This window comes from Drosophila serrata, unplaced genomic scaffold, assembly GCF_035046125.1.
Source record: "Drosophila serrata isolate PLE 108 unplaced genomic scaffold, ASM3504612v1 contig_204, whole genome shotgun sequence".
NCBI classification, from domain to species: Eukaryota; Metazoa; Arthropoda; class Insecta; order Diptera; family Drosophilidae; genus Drosophila; species Drosophila serrata.
The window spans coordinates 79,486-98,034 of NW_028257102.1; the positions used below are offsets into that span (position 1 = coordinate 79,486).

General features: G+C 40.2%; 2 protein-coding genes across 3 annotated transcripts in view; one reads left to right on the forward strand and one right to left on the reverse strand.

Annotated features, from left to right (window-relative positions):
* LOC110179018 (uncharacterized) overlaps positions 1-18,549 on the reverse strand; it is a 51,209-nt gene that overhangs the window by 30,670 nt on the left and 1,990 nt on the right. The gene's annotated exons all lie outside the window — the stretch shown is intronic.
* Positions 8,687-18,320, forward strand: byn (T-domain transcriptional activator brachyenteron). Of its 2 annotated transcripts, none has more exons than XM_020946354.2 (7): positions 8,687-9,079; positions 13,660-14,023; positions 14,998-15,118; positions 15,349-15,492; positions 15,555-16,368; positions 16,750-17,134; positions 17,213-18,320. In XM_020946354.2, exons 2-7 carry the CDS (start codon positions 13,665-13,667, stop codon positions 17,517-17,519), a joined length of 2,130 nt encoding a protein of 709 aa, XP_020802013.2. In that variant the 5' UTR covers positions 8,687-9,079; positions 13,660-13,664; the 3' UTR covers positions 17,520-18,320. The 2 variants fall into 2 exon arrangements, with proteins under 2 accessions (XP_020802013.2, XP_020802014.2); XM_020946355.2 differs by having other exon boundaries at positions 17,181-17,314.

The following is an 18,549-nucleotide window of genomic DNA, read 5'->3' on the forward strand; positions in this document are numbered from 1 at the left end:
ATAATATTTTCCTTGTTTATGGCTCAAAGGAACCTAGAAACTTCTGCTGTGTGCAATCGCTATCATTGTCCAGAGTTTTTCCTGCTCATATTTGCTGAAAACTAAAGGACGTGGGGAGTGAGGCGGCGGGTGACCATTAATGGAAATCTGCTGAACGAAATTCGCATTGCAGAACGGGTGCTGTAATAAGAAAACTCGGAACATGGAGCACCCGTACAGACACAGGTTTGTCAGACAACCAGGGCAAAACTTCAATTCCAAAATCGAGGAAACTCGGAGTCCGAGACTCGTGTGCACAATGTGCTCACATTACTCATGCGCCCCGTTGGCCGGCACGTAATATTTGGGAGTGCGCAAGAAAACAAAACCGGTCGAGAATGGTGAAAAACTCCTGCCTTATGCCGTCCAATGTTGCCTTGGCCATAATAAAATGATAAATGAGTACGTGTACTCCAAGCTAAACGTATTTTAATTTTAAAAACGGAAGCCAAACTCGGCTGCTGCAGGAAGTCAACAAAATGTGGCAAAAACACACAAAAAAAAATCATATTAAATGGCCGGCGAGGGCTTGCTCATTTTTCTTGTTTGCCTTAATTATGCATTCCCAGCTAGAGCATTGAGCAGTTGTTTGTTCTGCAATCTTGGTAATAAAACATATATATATTTGTTTACCCATTAATTGTAAAATGCAGGTAATGCAGTGCATTTTACCTGTTTCGGGTTTATGAAACAGTGGGAAATGAAAACCTATAAAAAACCTTATAAGAGTAATATGTTCCTAAAAAACTACAGGGTATAAAAAGTAGTATATTTACTACAAAACCTAAATATATAATTAATATTAAATATCTTCTAGTTAAGCATTTCTTTCCTTCCAATATATTTGGTTGAAATCATGCCAAACTACTTTTTAACTCACTTTAGTTATAATTGATCCTATATCCCATAAATTATATGAAACTCTATAAAGTATGGTATCCTTTCTTCCACACTGTGTACTATATCTTCCCCACCTTAATTTTTATTGCCAAAAGGTAACATGGGGCATACTGGACCTATCCACAATGTTTGTTTATGCAAAACTCATTTGACTCCCAAGAGCAAGGCAAACGCAATGTATTTCCAATAGTGTCAACTCAATGTGTGAGTGCAATCATCTGCACTTTCTCTGGTACTTTCTCCACCAGCTCCTCCTGGCTATGCAAATATTGTCTGGCACCCGGCACTTTCCCCCTTACAGGCGAAGGCCTATTCAAATTTTCTGCCTTTTCCCTTGGAACTCACCCTGCCTCTTCTGACTTCTTAGTCGTGGCAACTGTCTGCCTTGTCACCACTTTCAACTGAGTATCGACATTAAATTCATTGATTGACAGTCGATCTAACGACTGTAATTCCCTACATAATGGTTGGGACTTTTTTAAGCTATGAATGGGAAGTGAGTACTCAGAGTATAAATGGGTAATTATAATTTAAAGCTATGATTTTGGTAATGGAAAGTGTAAAATAGATGGTTGTCGACCATTTTTATGTGCAAGTATAAGCTATGTATATATAATTTGGCATTTTAAACACATTACTAATTAATATAGTTATGGCAGTTGTTTAAATAGTTCACTAAGAGATTTGTTATATGTTAATTTAGCATTTCTATATACATAAACCACTTAAGGAAAGACCTAAAGTAAAAGTAATCTACACTAAATAATATATAATATATTTAAATGACACTAAAGTGTCACACACTTTTATGTTAGATAATATCTCATAATAATAATAATAATATCTAAGAGATATATTATCATAATTATAATACATTTAAATGACACTAAAGTGTCACACACTTTTATGTTAGAAAATATCTCATAATAATAATAATATCTAAGAGATATATTATCATAATTTTCGTAAGTTTTTTGGTGCTCATTTTAATTAAGAAACTTTCAAAACAAGTTGCTGCCAGCAAAAGCAAAGCAAGTCATATCAATATACACAATGTTAAAGAACAAAAAAATATATGTAAACTACCAGAAACAACTAAACAACTGACGTCATATCAAGCGTCACCTTGTAAATCGGCTTAGGTGCCGACATAAATATATACTATATACTATATATACATATACTCCTTTGTAGTTGCATACTTTTCTACAGTTGGCTCGTGAAAATAAAATTGTTTTTCGATGACCTGCTTTTAGGCAGGCTTTACAAAAAAAAATAAATAAATAAAGAAATATATGTATGTATGTATATAAAATTGCAATGGTTTGTTTCACAAACAGGCACTCAATTCGTTTTAGATTTAAACATCAATTTACCGGAAAACATATGTAAGTGCCCAGATACACACACACACAAAATGGCAATTGAATTTTGCGTAGATTTCAGAGCACCGATTTTCAGTCCAAAACTCACCTGCAAGTAAATAAACGGAAATAGAATTGAATTTCATTTTTGCGGAGAGAAGTGTATAATTTATTAATAAATCAAATTTATGCAGGGGAAAGTTTTTCAACATTTCTGTTGTGTTTGTTGCGAAAACACAGCAGTGAACCCAAACCGAAAACAAACCCCACCCAAACTCAAACTCAAACCCAAAACCCAAACCCAAACCCAAAAACCGAAACCGAAACAAACGAACTAAACGAACCAGCCAAAACTGCAGTTTGGCATAGCCAGAATTGTTGGCTGCCAAAGCGGTCAAAACTGGGTGGCAGGACTCGTAGGCATTTTGGGTTCAGGAGCTGCCTTTGACTGGAGCCCAAGGCGCTTCTAATGGAAATTATGGAGCTCCGGCTGCCTCCAAACGAGCAGATGATTGAGTCAAAGGCAGGAAAAGCAACATATAAACGATGGGCCACTCGAATGGCCCGCCCCAAGGCTAACGAACAGATATATTCCCGCAGTTGTGTCCCTGGTAAGTCCTTCGATAACGAAGTGCACTTGGGGAAAAATCAATCAAGAAATGTATAATACAATATTTAATTCCTCTAAAGTTAGAAACCTCCTTTAACTTCGTATGATATTTCTTGATTTTTGCGTACTTTTAGCACAAGTATCTTATAGATTTCATGATACTTCTTTGTATTTCCTCTCAGTGCACTGTATATTCAATTTTCGTGTATCATCGCCCCCGCAGGCCAAGTGCAATGCACTGCACTCGTTCGCCAGCTGAAGAGTCTGGGTAAAAGCTTAAACTGCAACATTTTGTTTTCCTTTCCCGATGAAGTGCAGAATCAACTTCGAGAGCTTTAGCAAACTGCAGCAGGAAGAAGCCAAAAGCCAAGGGGATTCTAAAGAGCACAAGAGATGGAGAGAGCTCCAAAAAAGATTGATAAGCCCCAGGCAGCCACAAAAAAATATACATAGATAACATTTAACATACTACAAATATGGAAGAAATTAAATATTTAGAGTAACTTATTGCATTATTTATTATTCACTAAACTTGGCTTTCTATTACCCAAAATCTACCATTATGGTTCAATGTCAACGAAACTATTTAAAACTTGTACTAACTTCTTCAAACTTTGCAAATATGAAACTTTTTCCTACTCAAGATATCAGCAAAAGTTTGTACTCAAGTTTAAAGTCTGGCAGACACATGGGAAAATATGTTATACTACTATATATTTTCCTTAAGAAGCCAATTAAAATGTTTAAGCTAAGCAGATCATAGCTTGGATAAAATATGGATATTTAAGCTGCAAAGGGTAATGAACAAAAAACATAAAATGCCACACCGCACAATAAACACCATCAACAAAAAAAAGCCTTCATCAGATACAGATACAGATATAATATTACATGGCACCCGAATGGGCATCTGCAGATTTCCCTTCCATTAGGCCCAGACTCAAATAAACAAATTCAAAATCCCACATACAAAAAAATACATTTTATCCAGTAACCAGGAATCCTCTTTCGGCCAAAAGTAACCAACATTTGTTGCCGCAGGAAAAGTTGGATTGGGCGAACTATTTTTTATGGCCCAAAGACCGGGGCTCTGTAACATGTGCTGATGGGGCGGGAAAATGGGTATGGTGGGGTCTATGGGTGGGAGGTTGGGGAATCATAAAAATAAATGAAAAGGTCACTTTGTATTGGTTGTGGGACAATTTAACACAGGCAAATGTGTATGCAACTGTAATTTTTTCTGTTCGTGGCAGCAGCAGCCACAACCAGAGACCATATGAAACAGCAACAATTGTATACACACCACACACACACAACACACACATGAAATACATACCAAATAGTTGGGCCATGTCCTTGGTGTTTGGGGAGGGACATTGTGTGTGTGTGTGGGATGTCCAGGCAAATGCTTGGCAAGGTCCTTTCATTTGTTGTCCCACGCACGCACACACCCAAACATTTACTCATAAGCCTTAACAAGCGCCATTATTATTGGGCTCACACACACAGATACACACACCCCAACAATTTCCCAACACACACACACACATGTTGGCCAAATGAACATGTTAAGTTTTCAACAGCTATAAATTATTTCTTTACCAGCCACTCGGCTTTTTCTCTATGCTAAATGCCCCCTAAATGAAAATAATTTATTGTGGTCATTAGAGCAGGTCCTCCCATCGGCTCCTTCTTCGAGGAGGCGAATCCTGCCACAGTCTACCAGTTATTATATCCTGTTGCGGGTAATTATTTACACTCAGCACGGGGAGAGTTTCAGAACAGAAACAGCTCTCGAGTTGCTCTGATAGCCATCTTATGTTAATGTCCTGTCAGCATTCGATGGTGGCAACTGTATTTCAAGATAAGGTCTAATAAGGATTCAATTTCTATATCTCTGTAGGAAATTATAATTTTAGTCAGAAGCTTAAAATCCAATCAAGGAGTCTTTTCCGACCCTATAAACCATATATATTCTTGATCAGCATAAACTGCTGCAATTACACCTAGGTCCGGACAAAAACTAAATTTTTGAACTTCAAAATTCAAAATTTCCGTTAAAATTTTCAAAAATTTGAATTTTCTTAAATTTTAAATTGAGTATGCAGATTTGTAAGCATAACAAAAACTTACATAGGAACGGGTTTTGAATTAAAATGAATGAATTTTTGGCTGAGTTATGAATATTTAAAACTTTTACTTTTTAGAAAATAGAAAATTTAGAAATTCTCATTTAAAAATATCAATAAATATCAATTCAAAGAATCCGAATATTTTAAGATATATATAGTTCAACTGCAAACTGCAAGGTAGTTAGTTTCTATGGATGGTTCAGTTATCTGCCTTACTTTCCGATTCAGGTTAAGACTCCTCCAACGCCTAATTTTATTATTATTAGAAGATATGTTTTATTTATCTAATAAAATAAATTTAATTTGAATAACTTTATAAGAATGTGATCCTCAAAAAGTTTATTCTTCTGTCCGGTCAACGACTTGATCGCCCTTGTAGTCCAATGTCTGATCTTTAAATGATCGCTATTGAATCTTGCCGTCGGATTTTTGGAAGAACTAGAACATCCCATACTAAATTGGCATTCTAGTCGTCCAGCAAGTCGAGGCACGGTTAGATGACCTTTAGTCCAAATTACATTCGGTTGAAATAGAGAAGACAAAGAATCTTGCTACGCAAGTATCAAGTCTCTACTCTTCATAGTTAATTAAACCAAAGTTAACTGAATGTTTTTCTTAATTCAAACCTATAAAAAGTATTACTATCAGTTCTGTCATATAACAAGTTCTGCATTTAAAGCTGAAAAGGTGCAAGCAAGAAGCTTGTGAAATTATGCAACTTATTGCAACAGTTTATTCTCGCAGGCAAGTCAACATTGGCTTAAAGTGGTCTTCATTTGGGTTTACCATGTTTTATTTACTGACTCACGCCATTTTCAAGTTTTGGGTGTACAAGCTCAAAGCTGTGCTTGATTCCAGGAAACCAGGAATCCTGTAGCAAAGGGTGAGAAGTAGACGAGCGGCAAACAGGCCAAGATGGCAAAGAGATGGTCAAGATGTTCAAGATGGCCAAAAGCAAACAATGAGAGAGAGAGATCGGACCGGGCAAACATACTTAAGCAGCAGAAAACGAGCAATATGTAAATGTGTCTGGAGTTTTGGGTCTCCGATCGCCGGTCTCCGGTCTCTGGTCTCAGGTCTCTGAGTCCGAGCAAACAGCGCAGACTAGAAAGGGGCGAACCCATGGGCGGAAAGCCAAGAATGGCGAACGAAAGACTTCGGAAACGAACTCGATCGATCGCTGGGTGTGCTCTGGGTTCGATAATATCGCCACTGGGATTTTCCCGACGGCTAATTGCATCCGAAGGATATTATTTGCCCGCGCATCCTGTGCAAACCGAACCCAGCCCGTCCTGCCCCATTTACCCTCCGTTATGGTTTTCCATTTTCCTCCTTTATTTTTATTTTTTGCCGACTGCCTGCCTGCTCGGCGTTCGCACTCTCGCGTGTTTGCTTTATGAGTTTACAACCTCAGACTAATTGAGGCGGGGAAATTCGCTTAGGCGGCCATAAAATCGAATTGTTTGCAAACACACAAGCAGAAAGGATTGGCCATAAAGCATCATACAATGCCGTGCGGTGAATATTTAGGGCAAGGACATCCACCCAGCGAAAGGGTTGATCGAGGATCGGCCTGCATTTCCGCGTACTCCTTCGAAACGAATTCTTAATGAAAAAACGTGCGGCATCTTTAATGAATGACCGACTATGGGATATATGTAGGTAGCCGGCAGACAACTACATGGCGATCCATTCGATTCACTTGTCCATACGCTAGATACATTTCTTCATTAGCCTCCAGCCTCCAGACTTGGCCTCCCCTCCATTTTCATGAGCGCGCATTTTATTGAGTTCCATACTCTGTTGATTTTTCTCATTTACCTCGTCGAGTTGTTGCCGTTGTTGTATCAGACCTTAAACTAATGGCCATCGTTGGCCAGTGTTTGTCTTTCAGCGCCATAGAATGCCCAACTTCATCCACCGTTCCCAAGACCCCCTCGATAAAGTCAATCCATTCACGATGTAGATGTAGACTTAAAAAAAGTAGAAAATAATAAAGAGAAGATGCTGCAAGATGCGCGTGATCTCGAAAATCACGAAAAAGCTATAAATAGTTGCCGCATTGAGGCTCATAAATATATATTTTAAACATTAACCCCCCAGTAAACTTTCGAAGCAACTAATTATATACGTTGTAGAGTTAGCAAATTTGCTTTATATAATATATTCTTTGAAATTAGCACCCAAATTGAGACAATAGCGAAACAAATAAAATATATATTTTTTGATATCCGTTATTGGAATATTCAAAACTTATAAACAATTCTAATTAGAGTTATGTTGGTTTTAGGTAAAAAATGCTATATAATTTAATAAGAAATATTTATGTGGCAAAGACTTATATATATATCTAAGACCATAAATACCTATCTAAGACCCCAAATAACTTTAGAATATGACAAGGCTCATAAAATAAATAAATGTTTATAAAGTTACTATTTGTTAAAGTAATTAAAGATGAACGACAAATGAATTGAGAGAATGACCCCTAAACAGTATTTAAATCTTAGATTTTGTTGTATTATTTCAATCAACGTACAGTCATCCTATATAAACGATGACTGGCTAAATATTAATCTAATTTTGATGGCGAATCTCATCTGACTAAAAACCTGTCACGCACCGCCCCAAAAATGTAAGCCCAGCAACTCCGCCCCGGGGCCCAACTCATATTTTGGCCACATACACAAATTGACGTATGTTTACAACTCGAAATTCAGCTGAAAATTTAACCAGAAAAAAAAATACAAAAATAAAGAAAGAGTGTTGGAACGGCAAACCCGTTTTGAACTACAAACAGCCCCCTTGGAAAAAAATACAAAGTTTTAATTGGTTGCGCACACAAATCAAGAAACGAGCGTCTAAACAAATCAAAGCCATTCTGCCACGGACAGTGACTCCAGACTTTTAACCACACAGAGAGAAAATCATTAAAATATATATATGCACATATTAAAATGGGATCAAATTGAATGATTTATCAAATATATTTCTATGTTGATTAGGGTTTTAATCATGTTACATTAATTTTTTATAATGAATATATAATATTTCCTAATATACAAACTCTTTTAAATATTCTTTAGCAACAATTTGAATCTCTTCTTTGTAATCAATAATGCAACATTATTTTTAATTTAATAATTACATTTATTATTCGCTTTTCAAGACTTTCACCATATAGTATTTTTCCGTGCAGTGATTGTGGACAATGGAAACACGTTTCACTTAATTTTTGGCGCATGCAAAACTTTGAACGATTATCCACGATGGCCTAAAAGGGTAACCCAGCCGCAGGACTCCTTGACTCCAATCCCGCGAGATGTGCTTTCGCCCTGAGCTATCCAACCCACCTGAAAAGCCCCCCAGGCCAAGGCTTCTTACCTGTGGCCGCTGTTGCTTGGCCCAATGGCCGCGTATGGACCCGAGCGAGAGGGACAGAGATGACATACACAATCGCTCTTACCTGTTAGAGGGCGGGGCCTAACCTGGCCTAAACGATCACCGGTTGGGTAAGAGCAGGACGGACATAGGGAGCGGGAAACCAGTTGTTACTCTAGCCGGCCATCAAAAGTAACAACAAAACTGACCAAAGACGAGGAATAGAGGCACCGAAAGCGCGGCTTGTGATGGTTGAAGAAATTAGCACCGATCGTCGATCATTAGCTCGGGAACGGTGGCAACGCAAACACACACGATCGGCGGCAGTGAATAACTCCACGGAACTCGGATTCGAATCGAAAAAAAACTCAAAAAAGCGAAACGATACACAAGGGATAAACTCACGCGCACCTTTTCGCACCTTAAAAATCACATTCATTAAATTCATTATTCGACAGTGTAAATCGTTCTCAGATCCACAACCAATTTAAGTGATCCTTTGAGACAATTGTGAATACAAAAGTGCAGTCTTTTGGGAGTGTTTTAAGCTAAACTAAAATCTGAAATTTAATTTAATCCAAGACTACAAGAATCTCTTCCACTGGATTATATCGAGAGCGCCGAGTTGCGGCGGGGAAAAGCTTTCCAAATATGTAAGTTTATCTTGGCACAACACATATTACAGACTTGATTTTTTACTCTAATAAGTCCTGATTCTTATACCCTCTTAGGGTACTTTTAATTTAGTTAGAACTATGTGAAGGAGAAAAGTCCGACCCCATAAATAAAATATATTCTTGATTAGAATAAACAGCTGAATCGATCAAGCCACGTCTGGTCGAAACATAAATTTTTGAAATTTTTTAAAATTTTCAAAAACAGATAGATAGATCTTTAAAATTATCAAAAATGTATAAAACATTATGTAAATATTAAATTTGATTTGAAGATTTTTTAATCTACTTAAAACTAACATAGGAAAGCTTTCCAAATTGAATTAAATGATTTCTTTGGCGAAGTTATGTGATTTGTAAACTTAGATTAGTCGAAAAATTGTCATATAAAAGTATCGATTTAAACAATGGGAATATTTGAAGATTAGTTATGATTGATTTCCGATACGGTTCAATAATGCAATTGGAAACTGCCAGGATGTATCAACGTCGGCATCTTAAAGTTAGTTTGATCTATAAAAAACATATCTGTATTTAGTAATTTAGTACATACAATTCTGTTATAAAACCTCCTAAATTAATGATTTAATTCTGAAAATCTACACAATTCAACTGTATCCCTTAGAACACAAAATCTCTCTATCCTAACCCTCAGCCCCCAGACCAAGCTAACTAAACAAATTCCTAACTTGACCCCAAAACAGATCTCTCTCAAAGTACCTCAAACATTATCTTATTTTCGATTCTCCGAATCAAGAGCCTCAAGAGTCCATAAAATGTCTGTGCTTATGTATATTCCCGTGTGACATATGACCATAAACGTAATCAAATAGCAAATTGGCAAACCTATTTAAACGAACGTGTGAAAATCAAATGCCGAATCCAAATACAACCACCAAGCAGACACTTTTTGACACTCTTTCCAAAAAAAGAATAAAGTGTTGACGAGCGGCCCGAAATCCAGCGAGCAAGTGACAAAAGCCCCCATTAACGATCCTAATAATACCTCTAATGACATAAAACAGCAGAAGCCCGGGGCGGGAGGAGGAGCTATGTATATCTCTTGGCGGCCGTGGGCGTGGCACACGTTCACACGCAAATTAGTGGGGACATAAGAATTTCAACGTAGACATGGATTGCCAAAAAACACCCGACTGACTTAGATCGGCCAATTACGACGCATGTGAAAATTATCCTATTAAATGCAAATCAAAGATTCCCCACAAAACACACCGCACCCGGTCATCGCCTCCGCCCCCGCAGATCGTTTAGTACTTGACAAATGCTTACTAATTAATTACAGTTTGTACAAAATTTTAGTATGCCCCTCATAAAGTGCGCCTATCACTGTGCCGTGCAGTGCAGAAAACAAAAGTGTGACAATCGCGCCCACCCACGCCCCCCATTCGGAAGAAGAAGCCTGATTTGCTATCAAATATCTTAAATTTTATTATTAAGGAGCTGGATTTAAAGGTGACTGCCTTTATTTTGTATGCTTCAGAAACTGCGTACGCCTCCGCAGTGTTTGAAAATCTAAATTTGGTTTATTTTCATGCGAAGTGGTGTGTGAAATTTAGCAAATTCATTTTAATCGCCACCGAAGGGGCTACCACCACCCAAGTTGTCATTGTAGCCACCACCCGCTAGCATCCTGAGCAGGTGCGAAATATAATCCTTTTGAGCAAAAGTGCGAAGTATGGCCAAGAAATCGATATACTTTACGAATCAATAATAATAATACACGTGCCAGGCCTGGAATTTGCGGTCGTTGATTTATCACAACAGATTTAAAAAAAGGAATAAACAAAATGGATTATTGAACAAATTTATACAAATGAAATATACTTGATTATTTGTATCTATTAATTAAAGTTTTATTATTTAAAATGTGGTTAAAAGTAGTCATTAAAAAGGAAACAAAGTATGCCATATATATTTGAGTGCTCTATTAATTTAATTTCTTTAGTTAAAAAAGAATTAACAAGCATTAATTTAAAAAGGCAACTAAATATTCCATTTATTCTGGTAAATTAACCATTTAAGTTCACTCATTTAACTTTTGAATATAAAGTGCAATTATTTAAATAACATTTTAAATACCGCAAATATAAGAGAGATGAAAGTCATCAGTCCATTTGGTGTGCATCCAATTAAAGCCTATTTAACCCTAATGAAATGCAGTCACTATAAGGTTACTTTATAAATCCATTCATTTATAATGATTTTGTAATAAATTAAAGCAACATTGATGTAAAAGAAACAAATCTGAATATATATCTCTAAATCTCTCAATATTTTTCCATTCGCAACCATTAGTACATGTGTTCACATGTATTTTTTTGTACTTCTATTTGAGTTCGTAAGCGCCATATTACAAAAGGTTTCGGTTCGATTTCAAATAGCGCACATTTTTCATACGAAAAGTATAGGAGGGGAAAAAAACAAACCTCTCAAAGCGTCTGGGTAAATATCAAAGTCACGAAATGATTCAAAAATCAACAAAGACAACAACGTGGCGGATGGGGAAAGAGTCCAATGCAAACCCCAAACCCGTCATGGCTGCCATCAAAAGTCAAAGTATACTCTATACTAAATGTACATATATATGTACCCCGTAGAATCCGGCACACACACGCGCCCTCGACCGAGGAGACAACATACAAAAACAGCTTTTCATTAAGCTTAGTGATGGAGCCGAAGCTGGGACACCGAGTAACTGCTGCCGGGAGTGGTGGTGGAGCGGATCGATGTGGAACACAAACATACCGGGCGGAGCAATGCCCATGAGCGGCATCGTCATGAAGAGTGAATTTTTATGGTGTCGTCTATTGGGGACATGAGAAAACCCCCGCCAAGAATTGCGTGAAAATTAGGATAATGCGGCGGGAAGCTGGAAAAGCGGGGAAGAAACGGAAACCTTTGAACATCCATAAACTGACTTCGACTTCGACTTTGCTGGAAGGGTTAAACTTTGAAAGTCAACTGATTGAAATAAATATGATGTGGGAAACTTTTAATTGGCTGCCAAAGAAAAGGAAAAGATGAAAGGATAATGTTTCAGCATATTAGTCAAATAGTATTTAAATGAACAAATATTTAACCAAGTAAATGAAGTTTAATTTCTAAACCTATTTTACAAATTCAAAATGTATTCCTAGACTTGATTGATTTGCTTTTTGAACTGGATAACTCCCTGGGGAGTTGCTGATTGATTATTGTAACCATTTTATGTGGTTCGGGTCTCACCTAGAACCCCAGAGAAACCTGTTCGCTTGACACCATCAAATTAAATGGTTGACAAATAAGAAAGACACACCGAACCACATACGGTTATGGCCATCTTTTATGATGGAATATGGGCATAGAGATTTCCCATAAATCAAAATTGGATCCAAGAAGCAAGAACAATCAGCTTAAGGTATGTCGGGACTCTGTGTGTGTATTCATAAAAAGAAAAAGAGATGGAAATCCTAGACGGCGGCACTTGGCCTCCAATTCGTGGCCCCAATAAAAACAAACAAAACAATTAATACATTTTGTTAATTTATGATTACAAAACATTGCGAGAAACACTTTCAACATAAGGGGAAGGGGATTCAGAATTTAGACATCAACCCAAAAACCGGCACATCTAAAGGGGTTTCGGCATCGGAACGGCATCCATATGACCCTGGCCCGACCCCGACGCAAAACCCAGAGAAAACAGAGGTGTTTGTTGCCGCGGCCATAAATAAAAAAGGGTGCCCGTTGTTTATGGCCAGCCAGCATCTCAGCCGACTCAGACTCAGAGCCAGACTCTCAGCCTCAAACCCGAGTCTCTGGCTCAATCCCAATCCCAATCGCAGACAAGATCCCAGGCATGGCTAAAGTGTGCAATATAATTAAAAGCCGACAAGAGAGCTGGACGAGCATTCTTCTAATGCTCCTGGGACAGTGTTGTAAACGCATAAAGCCGACACTTCGTCGACCAGGCGGGTGAAATTGCTTTGATGTAATGCCAATGTACACTGGGCATGGCCTTGATTGTATTCCCAAACCGAAAATCATGTCTTTTCAACAAATAAAGATGTAAGGAAACTAATTTTAGGGAAACTCAAGATGAGAAGATAATGAAATCAGAATCAGAAACTTAATTAGAACATTATTGGTAAGCTAGTAATTCTTTGAAAAGAATCTCAACTAATATACCAAGCTTAAAAAAAAATTCAGGAATAATGTAAGCTAATGGTTCTTAATCCCAAGATTGTTTTTATCAGTTATTAAAATTTACTCCTTGAGGTTATTGGGACACTGTTCTAACCAAATGGGTGTTAAGATCCTTATAATATAAACGTGTTTTATTATAAGGAAGAACCAAGAACCAAGTTACCAAAAAGCTATCGTATTACAGCCAATAGCCCTTCACACAGAAAGCATTATGTTTAACTTATTTATAAGCATTTATACAATCCTTTTTTTACTATTTTCCTTTTCCAACTTTTTAAAAAATCTTTAAAAAAAGTAAAAACTTCAATTCATTAATAAAATATTTCAATTTGATTCCATTCTGCGCATTGCAGCTGACATGACCACATCGCACATCTTGTCCGCCGTGGATCCAACAACCGGACTCAGTGGCAATGTGTCAGGCGGCGGAGGAGGAGGAGCCGGTGGTGGTGGTGGTGGCGCTGCCAATGGGGGCAGTGGCTCACCGCAGCATGTGACCCACAATGGACACGGACATGGACATGGCCACGGATTGGGTGGCGTGGTGGCGGTGGCTGCGGGCGGCAGTGCCAGCGGATCCACTGGCCACAGGGTTGTGGGTGGTGCCAGCAGTCCCAGCGAATTGGATCGCAACCTCCGCGTCTCACTGGACGACCGGGAATTGTGGCTACGGTTCCAGAACCTCACCAACGAGATGATCGTCACCAAAAATGGCAGGTGAGTGAGGGTCGGCAGAGGAGAAGGGTCTCCAGCTCGAAATTTAAATGTGTTAAATGACGATGGCGGCGCATTTTGTTTTCCTATGCAAATTGGCAATGAGGGTTTTGCGCTTTTGTTTTTTTTTTTTTTTTTTGCTGCATTTGGTTTTCCATGTTTTTCATCTCGCTGCTCATCGCTTGGCAAGTCATAATGAAGCGTTAACGTTTCTCCAGTTCAGGCCAAAAGATAAATACACTCGGGCAAAATAATGAATAACTCGGGTAAATATTTAAATGCGATGATAACAAAAACTTGTGTAAATATTGTAATTAAAGCTAATTAAAAACTATTCCAACTGCTATTTGTGTAGAGCAAATAAAGTTTAGAACTCAAATATATTCATAATCCCTAGTAAATCTAGAATTTTAGATAGAATTTGAACCCAGCAGAAAACTGATCAAAATTGGATTAGTTTTTCGGTGAGTGTACCATCTACGTTTGTTCGTATGTTTATTTACATGCGAGCATTTGTTGAAATAACTAAAAATATTTACCAATTTACGGGCATATGTATGGAGGATGAGTGTGTGTGTGTGTGTGTGTGTGTGCGAAACGCGCGTTTAGAACTTGGAACCGGGCCGAGAGTCGGGTCTGCTGGCCTGGTCAGGTGCTAATTAGCATGGCCCGGCAACAGCCGCCATCTTGTACTAATTGTTGTGGAACAGAGCCCGCATGAGCGTTCCAATATTTGCCCGCAACGCAATCCCAAGACCCTCAACCCCATCTCATCCCTTCTATCCTCCTCTCTTCAGATTTCATTTCAAGCCAAACTCTGGGTTTTTGGGGGGACTTTAGGTCTTGGCCAAAAGGCAAACAAGCCATGGCATTTGACTGCGTTGTTTGTCCACTATTACGGATGCAAGGCGACTGTTATACAACAGTTACAAATTGCTAATTGCGATCCCCGTTTTGCTTTTGTCATTACCTTCCAGACGCATGTTTCCCGTGGTAAAGATCAGCGCCTCAGGTCTGGATCCCGCCGCCATGTACACGGTGCTGCTGGAGTTTGTCCAGGTGGACACACACCGCTGGAAGTACGTCAACGGGGAATGGGTAAGTCTAGAACTTAACTGACTAAGTAATGCTCCAAGATATATGAAAGATAACTTCCTGAAGGGATTGACAACACCTTAATCCAAATAACGTGATGGAGTTAGTCCCAAAAGGTGCTTTAACTTTGAAAATATGAAATATTAAACTTAATATAAGTTCTTTCAAAGCTAAGTTTATTATACATTCCTTTAAGACCTTCCTCTATAATTCCCATTTCATTATCTTTATAGGTTCCTGGTGGCAAGGCTGAAGTTCCACCCTCAAATCCCATCTATGTTCACCCCGAGTCGCCCAACTTTGGTGCCCATTGGATGAAGGAGCCCATTTCCTTTGCCAAAGTTAAGCTGACCAACAAGACCAACGGCAATGGACAGGTGAGACCCTCTTTCCCTATGAGACCTATAGTCACTATAACCCCACACAATTCCCTTTCCAGATAATGCTCAACTCTCTGCACAAGTATGAGCCGCGAGTGCATCTAGTCCGCGTGGGTTCCGAGCAGCGACATGTCGTGACCTATCCCTTTCCGGAAACGCAGTTCATTGCGGTGACAGCCTACCAGAACGAGGAGGTCACCTCGCTCAAGATCAAGTATAATCCATTTGCAAAGGCCTTCCTCGATGCCAAGGAGCGTCCGGACACATTATATCCACATGACACTCACTATGGCTGGCTAATACCTCCGCCCACGCACTATACCACCGCTGCTGCTGCTGCTGCCGTGGCTGCTCCTCCGCCCCCACTGCCCATTGCCCAGAGTCACGGACTGGTGGGATCATGTCCCAGTGTGTCCTCTGGAGCCTCAGTGGGTTCCTCGACGGGAGCCACTTGCGACCGATACGGACGCTCACTATCTGGACGTAGTGCGGCGCCCACTCGCAGTACTCCCTACAGCCGACCGCGTGTCGTCTCCGGTTCGGGATCTAATGGAAGTGTTGGCAATGCCTCCTCCACATCTCCTCAACCGCCGTCGGCCCCACAGACACCGACCAGCCTGCACTCCTCATCGACGGGATCGGTGAGCACCAGTGTGAGCAGCAGCAGTGGCAGCACAGGTGGCATCGGATCAGCAGCCAGCTCCGGCTGCTTCAGCAGTTCCTACTCGCAGTCCGGCTTCATGCCGGTGGAGGCCAGTACCACGGCCTCGGTATTCTCGTATCCTAGTAGCTGGCAGAGCAATGGCAACTATTGGAATGCCACAAGCGTGCCAGGACCGATGCCCATGAATGTGTGCAGTGGCCGCAATATCTGTGAGTAGTCTTAACATCCGGATATAAGTATTTTATTTCGAACTAAAATATGCATGAAATTTTATTGATTAATTAATGAAAACGTCGAGGGAAGTGAGGACGCATAAAAAACCATATTAACCCGATTTTTTCCTACCCACAACTCATTAAAGCTGTGCATAAATTTATTTATTAACATAATGTATAATCCATTAACTGTTGAAAAGCTTTCCTATAACTCCTAAGTGATTTAAAATTTCGTGGCTATATGGTCAGTAGTGATAAATAGTTTTAATTAGTAAATGACCAACTGAAATATGAACATAATTTAATTGAGTAATTAATGACAACGTCAAGTAGCCTTAAACCACTGACTGACTCCTTCTCCTGCCTCTCCATCAGCCTCCCACAACTCACCGTCACCCACGAACGGATCGCCCAGCTACACAACCTCCTCGCCCAGCTATACTATCCACCACCTGACGCCGCATAGCCACCAGTACAACATGGCCCAGACGGACATCTATGGCACGGGAGTGGGCGTTGGAGCCGGTGTCGGAGCTTCGGGATCTCCTCAAGCGGCTTATGGAGCGGCGGCTCATCAGGTGTACCATCCCACGCCCACCTCACCCACCCATCAGCTGTACACGAATGCCGTGCTGAATGCTCCCTCGGCCTTGAGTTATCCCGCAAGTGGATGGCACAATGGTTCTGGGGCAGAGTATGGACTATACCAGAATGCAGCGGCCGCGTACTACCAGCCGGAGTATATTCCCCTGGAGATCGGGTAGGTTATTTCGGTGGGGAACTGTGCGCTCTTACCGCTAACGTAGCTATCAATGAATCCCTGCCACCCGCCTTACAGCTACGCCGCCCACCCGCTGGAGCCTGTAGATGTGTCCAAGACGCTGGATGATCCACAGGCCGCCATGTACAAGCCGAGCGACGAACAGAGCTCAATTGTCACTCTGGAATGTGCCAGTTCTGGTTTGAAGATAGCCCACAATGACATCAAGATCGAGACACCGACGCTGGACCACTCGGTGGAGCGTGGAGCGGTTTCCGGTGCTGTTTTGAGTGGTTCAGTTCCCACAGCTGTAGTGACCGGAGCGGCAACCGTGAGTGCCGACACCTGGACACCTCTCACACCACCCCAGAGCACGCTGCAGTGATTGGATCGAAAGGATCAGTACCCCCTCCTACCAGCCCTTAGACGCATGACCCCCTGGATGTTCGATCGTATTAGACTTAAAACCTGTATGTTAGTAACGCTATCAGTAATGCACTCCCAATCGCAATATCGCAATTATCGTAGAATTAACTATATGCTGTAAAACAATGTCCTATAAAGTTGTAATCAAAGTACACAAAGTTAAGTATTATTAACCTGTAGAAGGATCAGTTTACCAAATTTAAATTCCTAATTGCAGCCTCATTCAATCCTTTCATTTGTTAAATCGAACAGATACACTCTTTGCAGTATGTAAATGCCTAGAAACCATTTTAGAAAGGACACACAAATGCGAAATATTTTTCGTTTACTGGCAAGACACCATTTTAATACCCGAAAGCATTTCAAAAGTATCCTTTTGGAATAGAATGTTGCTCTCTTGGCACGACTGACTGAATATTTACTGGGGAAAATATTTGCTCATGCTCGAGTCCTAGAGTCCTTTGCCAGTTTATTTCTGCGTGTTGCACGATATAAAGTCAGAGGGCCCTGGGGTCCTGCACAGAGTGCAGCTATGTGCATCGCCGCAGTAAAACAAAAGACTTTATCTGGGGTCATAGGAACGACTTCAGCTGTACTTGAAATGGCACCTATTAAACTTGGAAATCGCCTTAACAATTACAGACAATAACGATGTGAGGGGACTGGAGAGAGAGTGAGAGAGATACCCCAAGCAGTGCTTAAGCTGGGCATCCTCATTGTTGGATCCAAAGGAGTATTCAATTTAGTTTTAAAAGTTTGCCCCAGCCTGCGGGCCACTTGCAGTCATCAGACAATGGAGCACCAGTGCCCCAGGCGATCTACAGGCGGCAATCTGCCGGGGCCAATCCTGCCCTTCACCCGGAATGCGCCTCAAAGAGCTTCGCTGATAATGAGTTTGGGTAATACGCGTGTGTTGGCCTCACCCAGTGCATTAGAAGGTGGAAAGTAATGGCCAGTGAATGGGCAGCGGAAACAACTGGACACCCGCA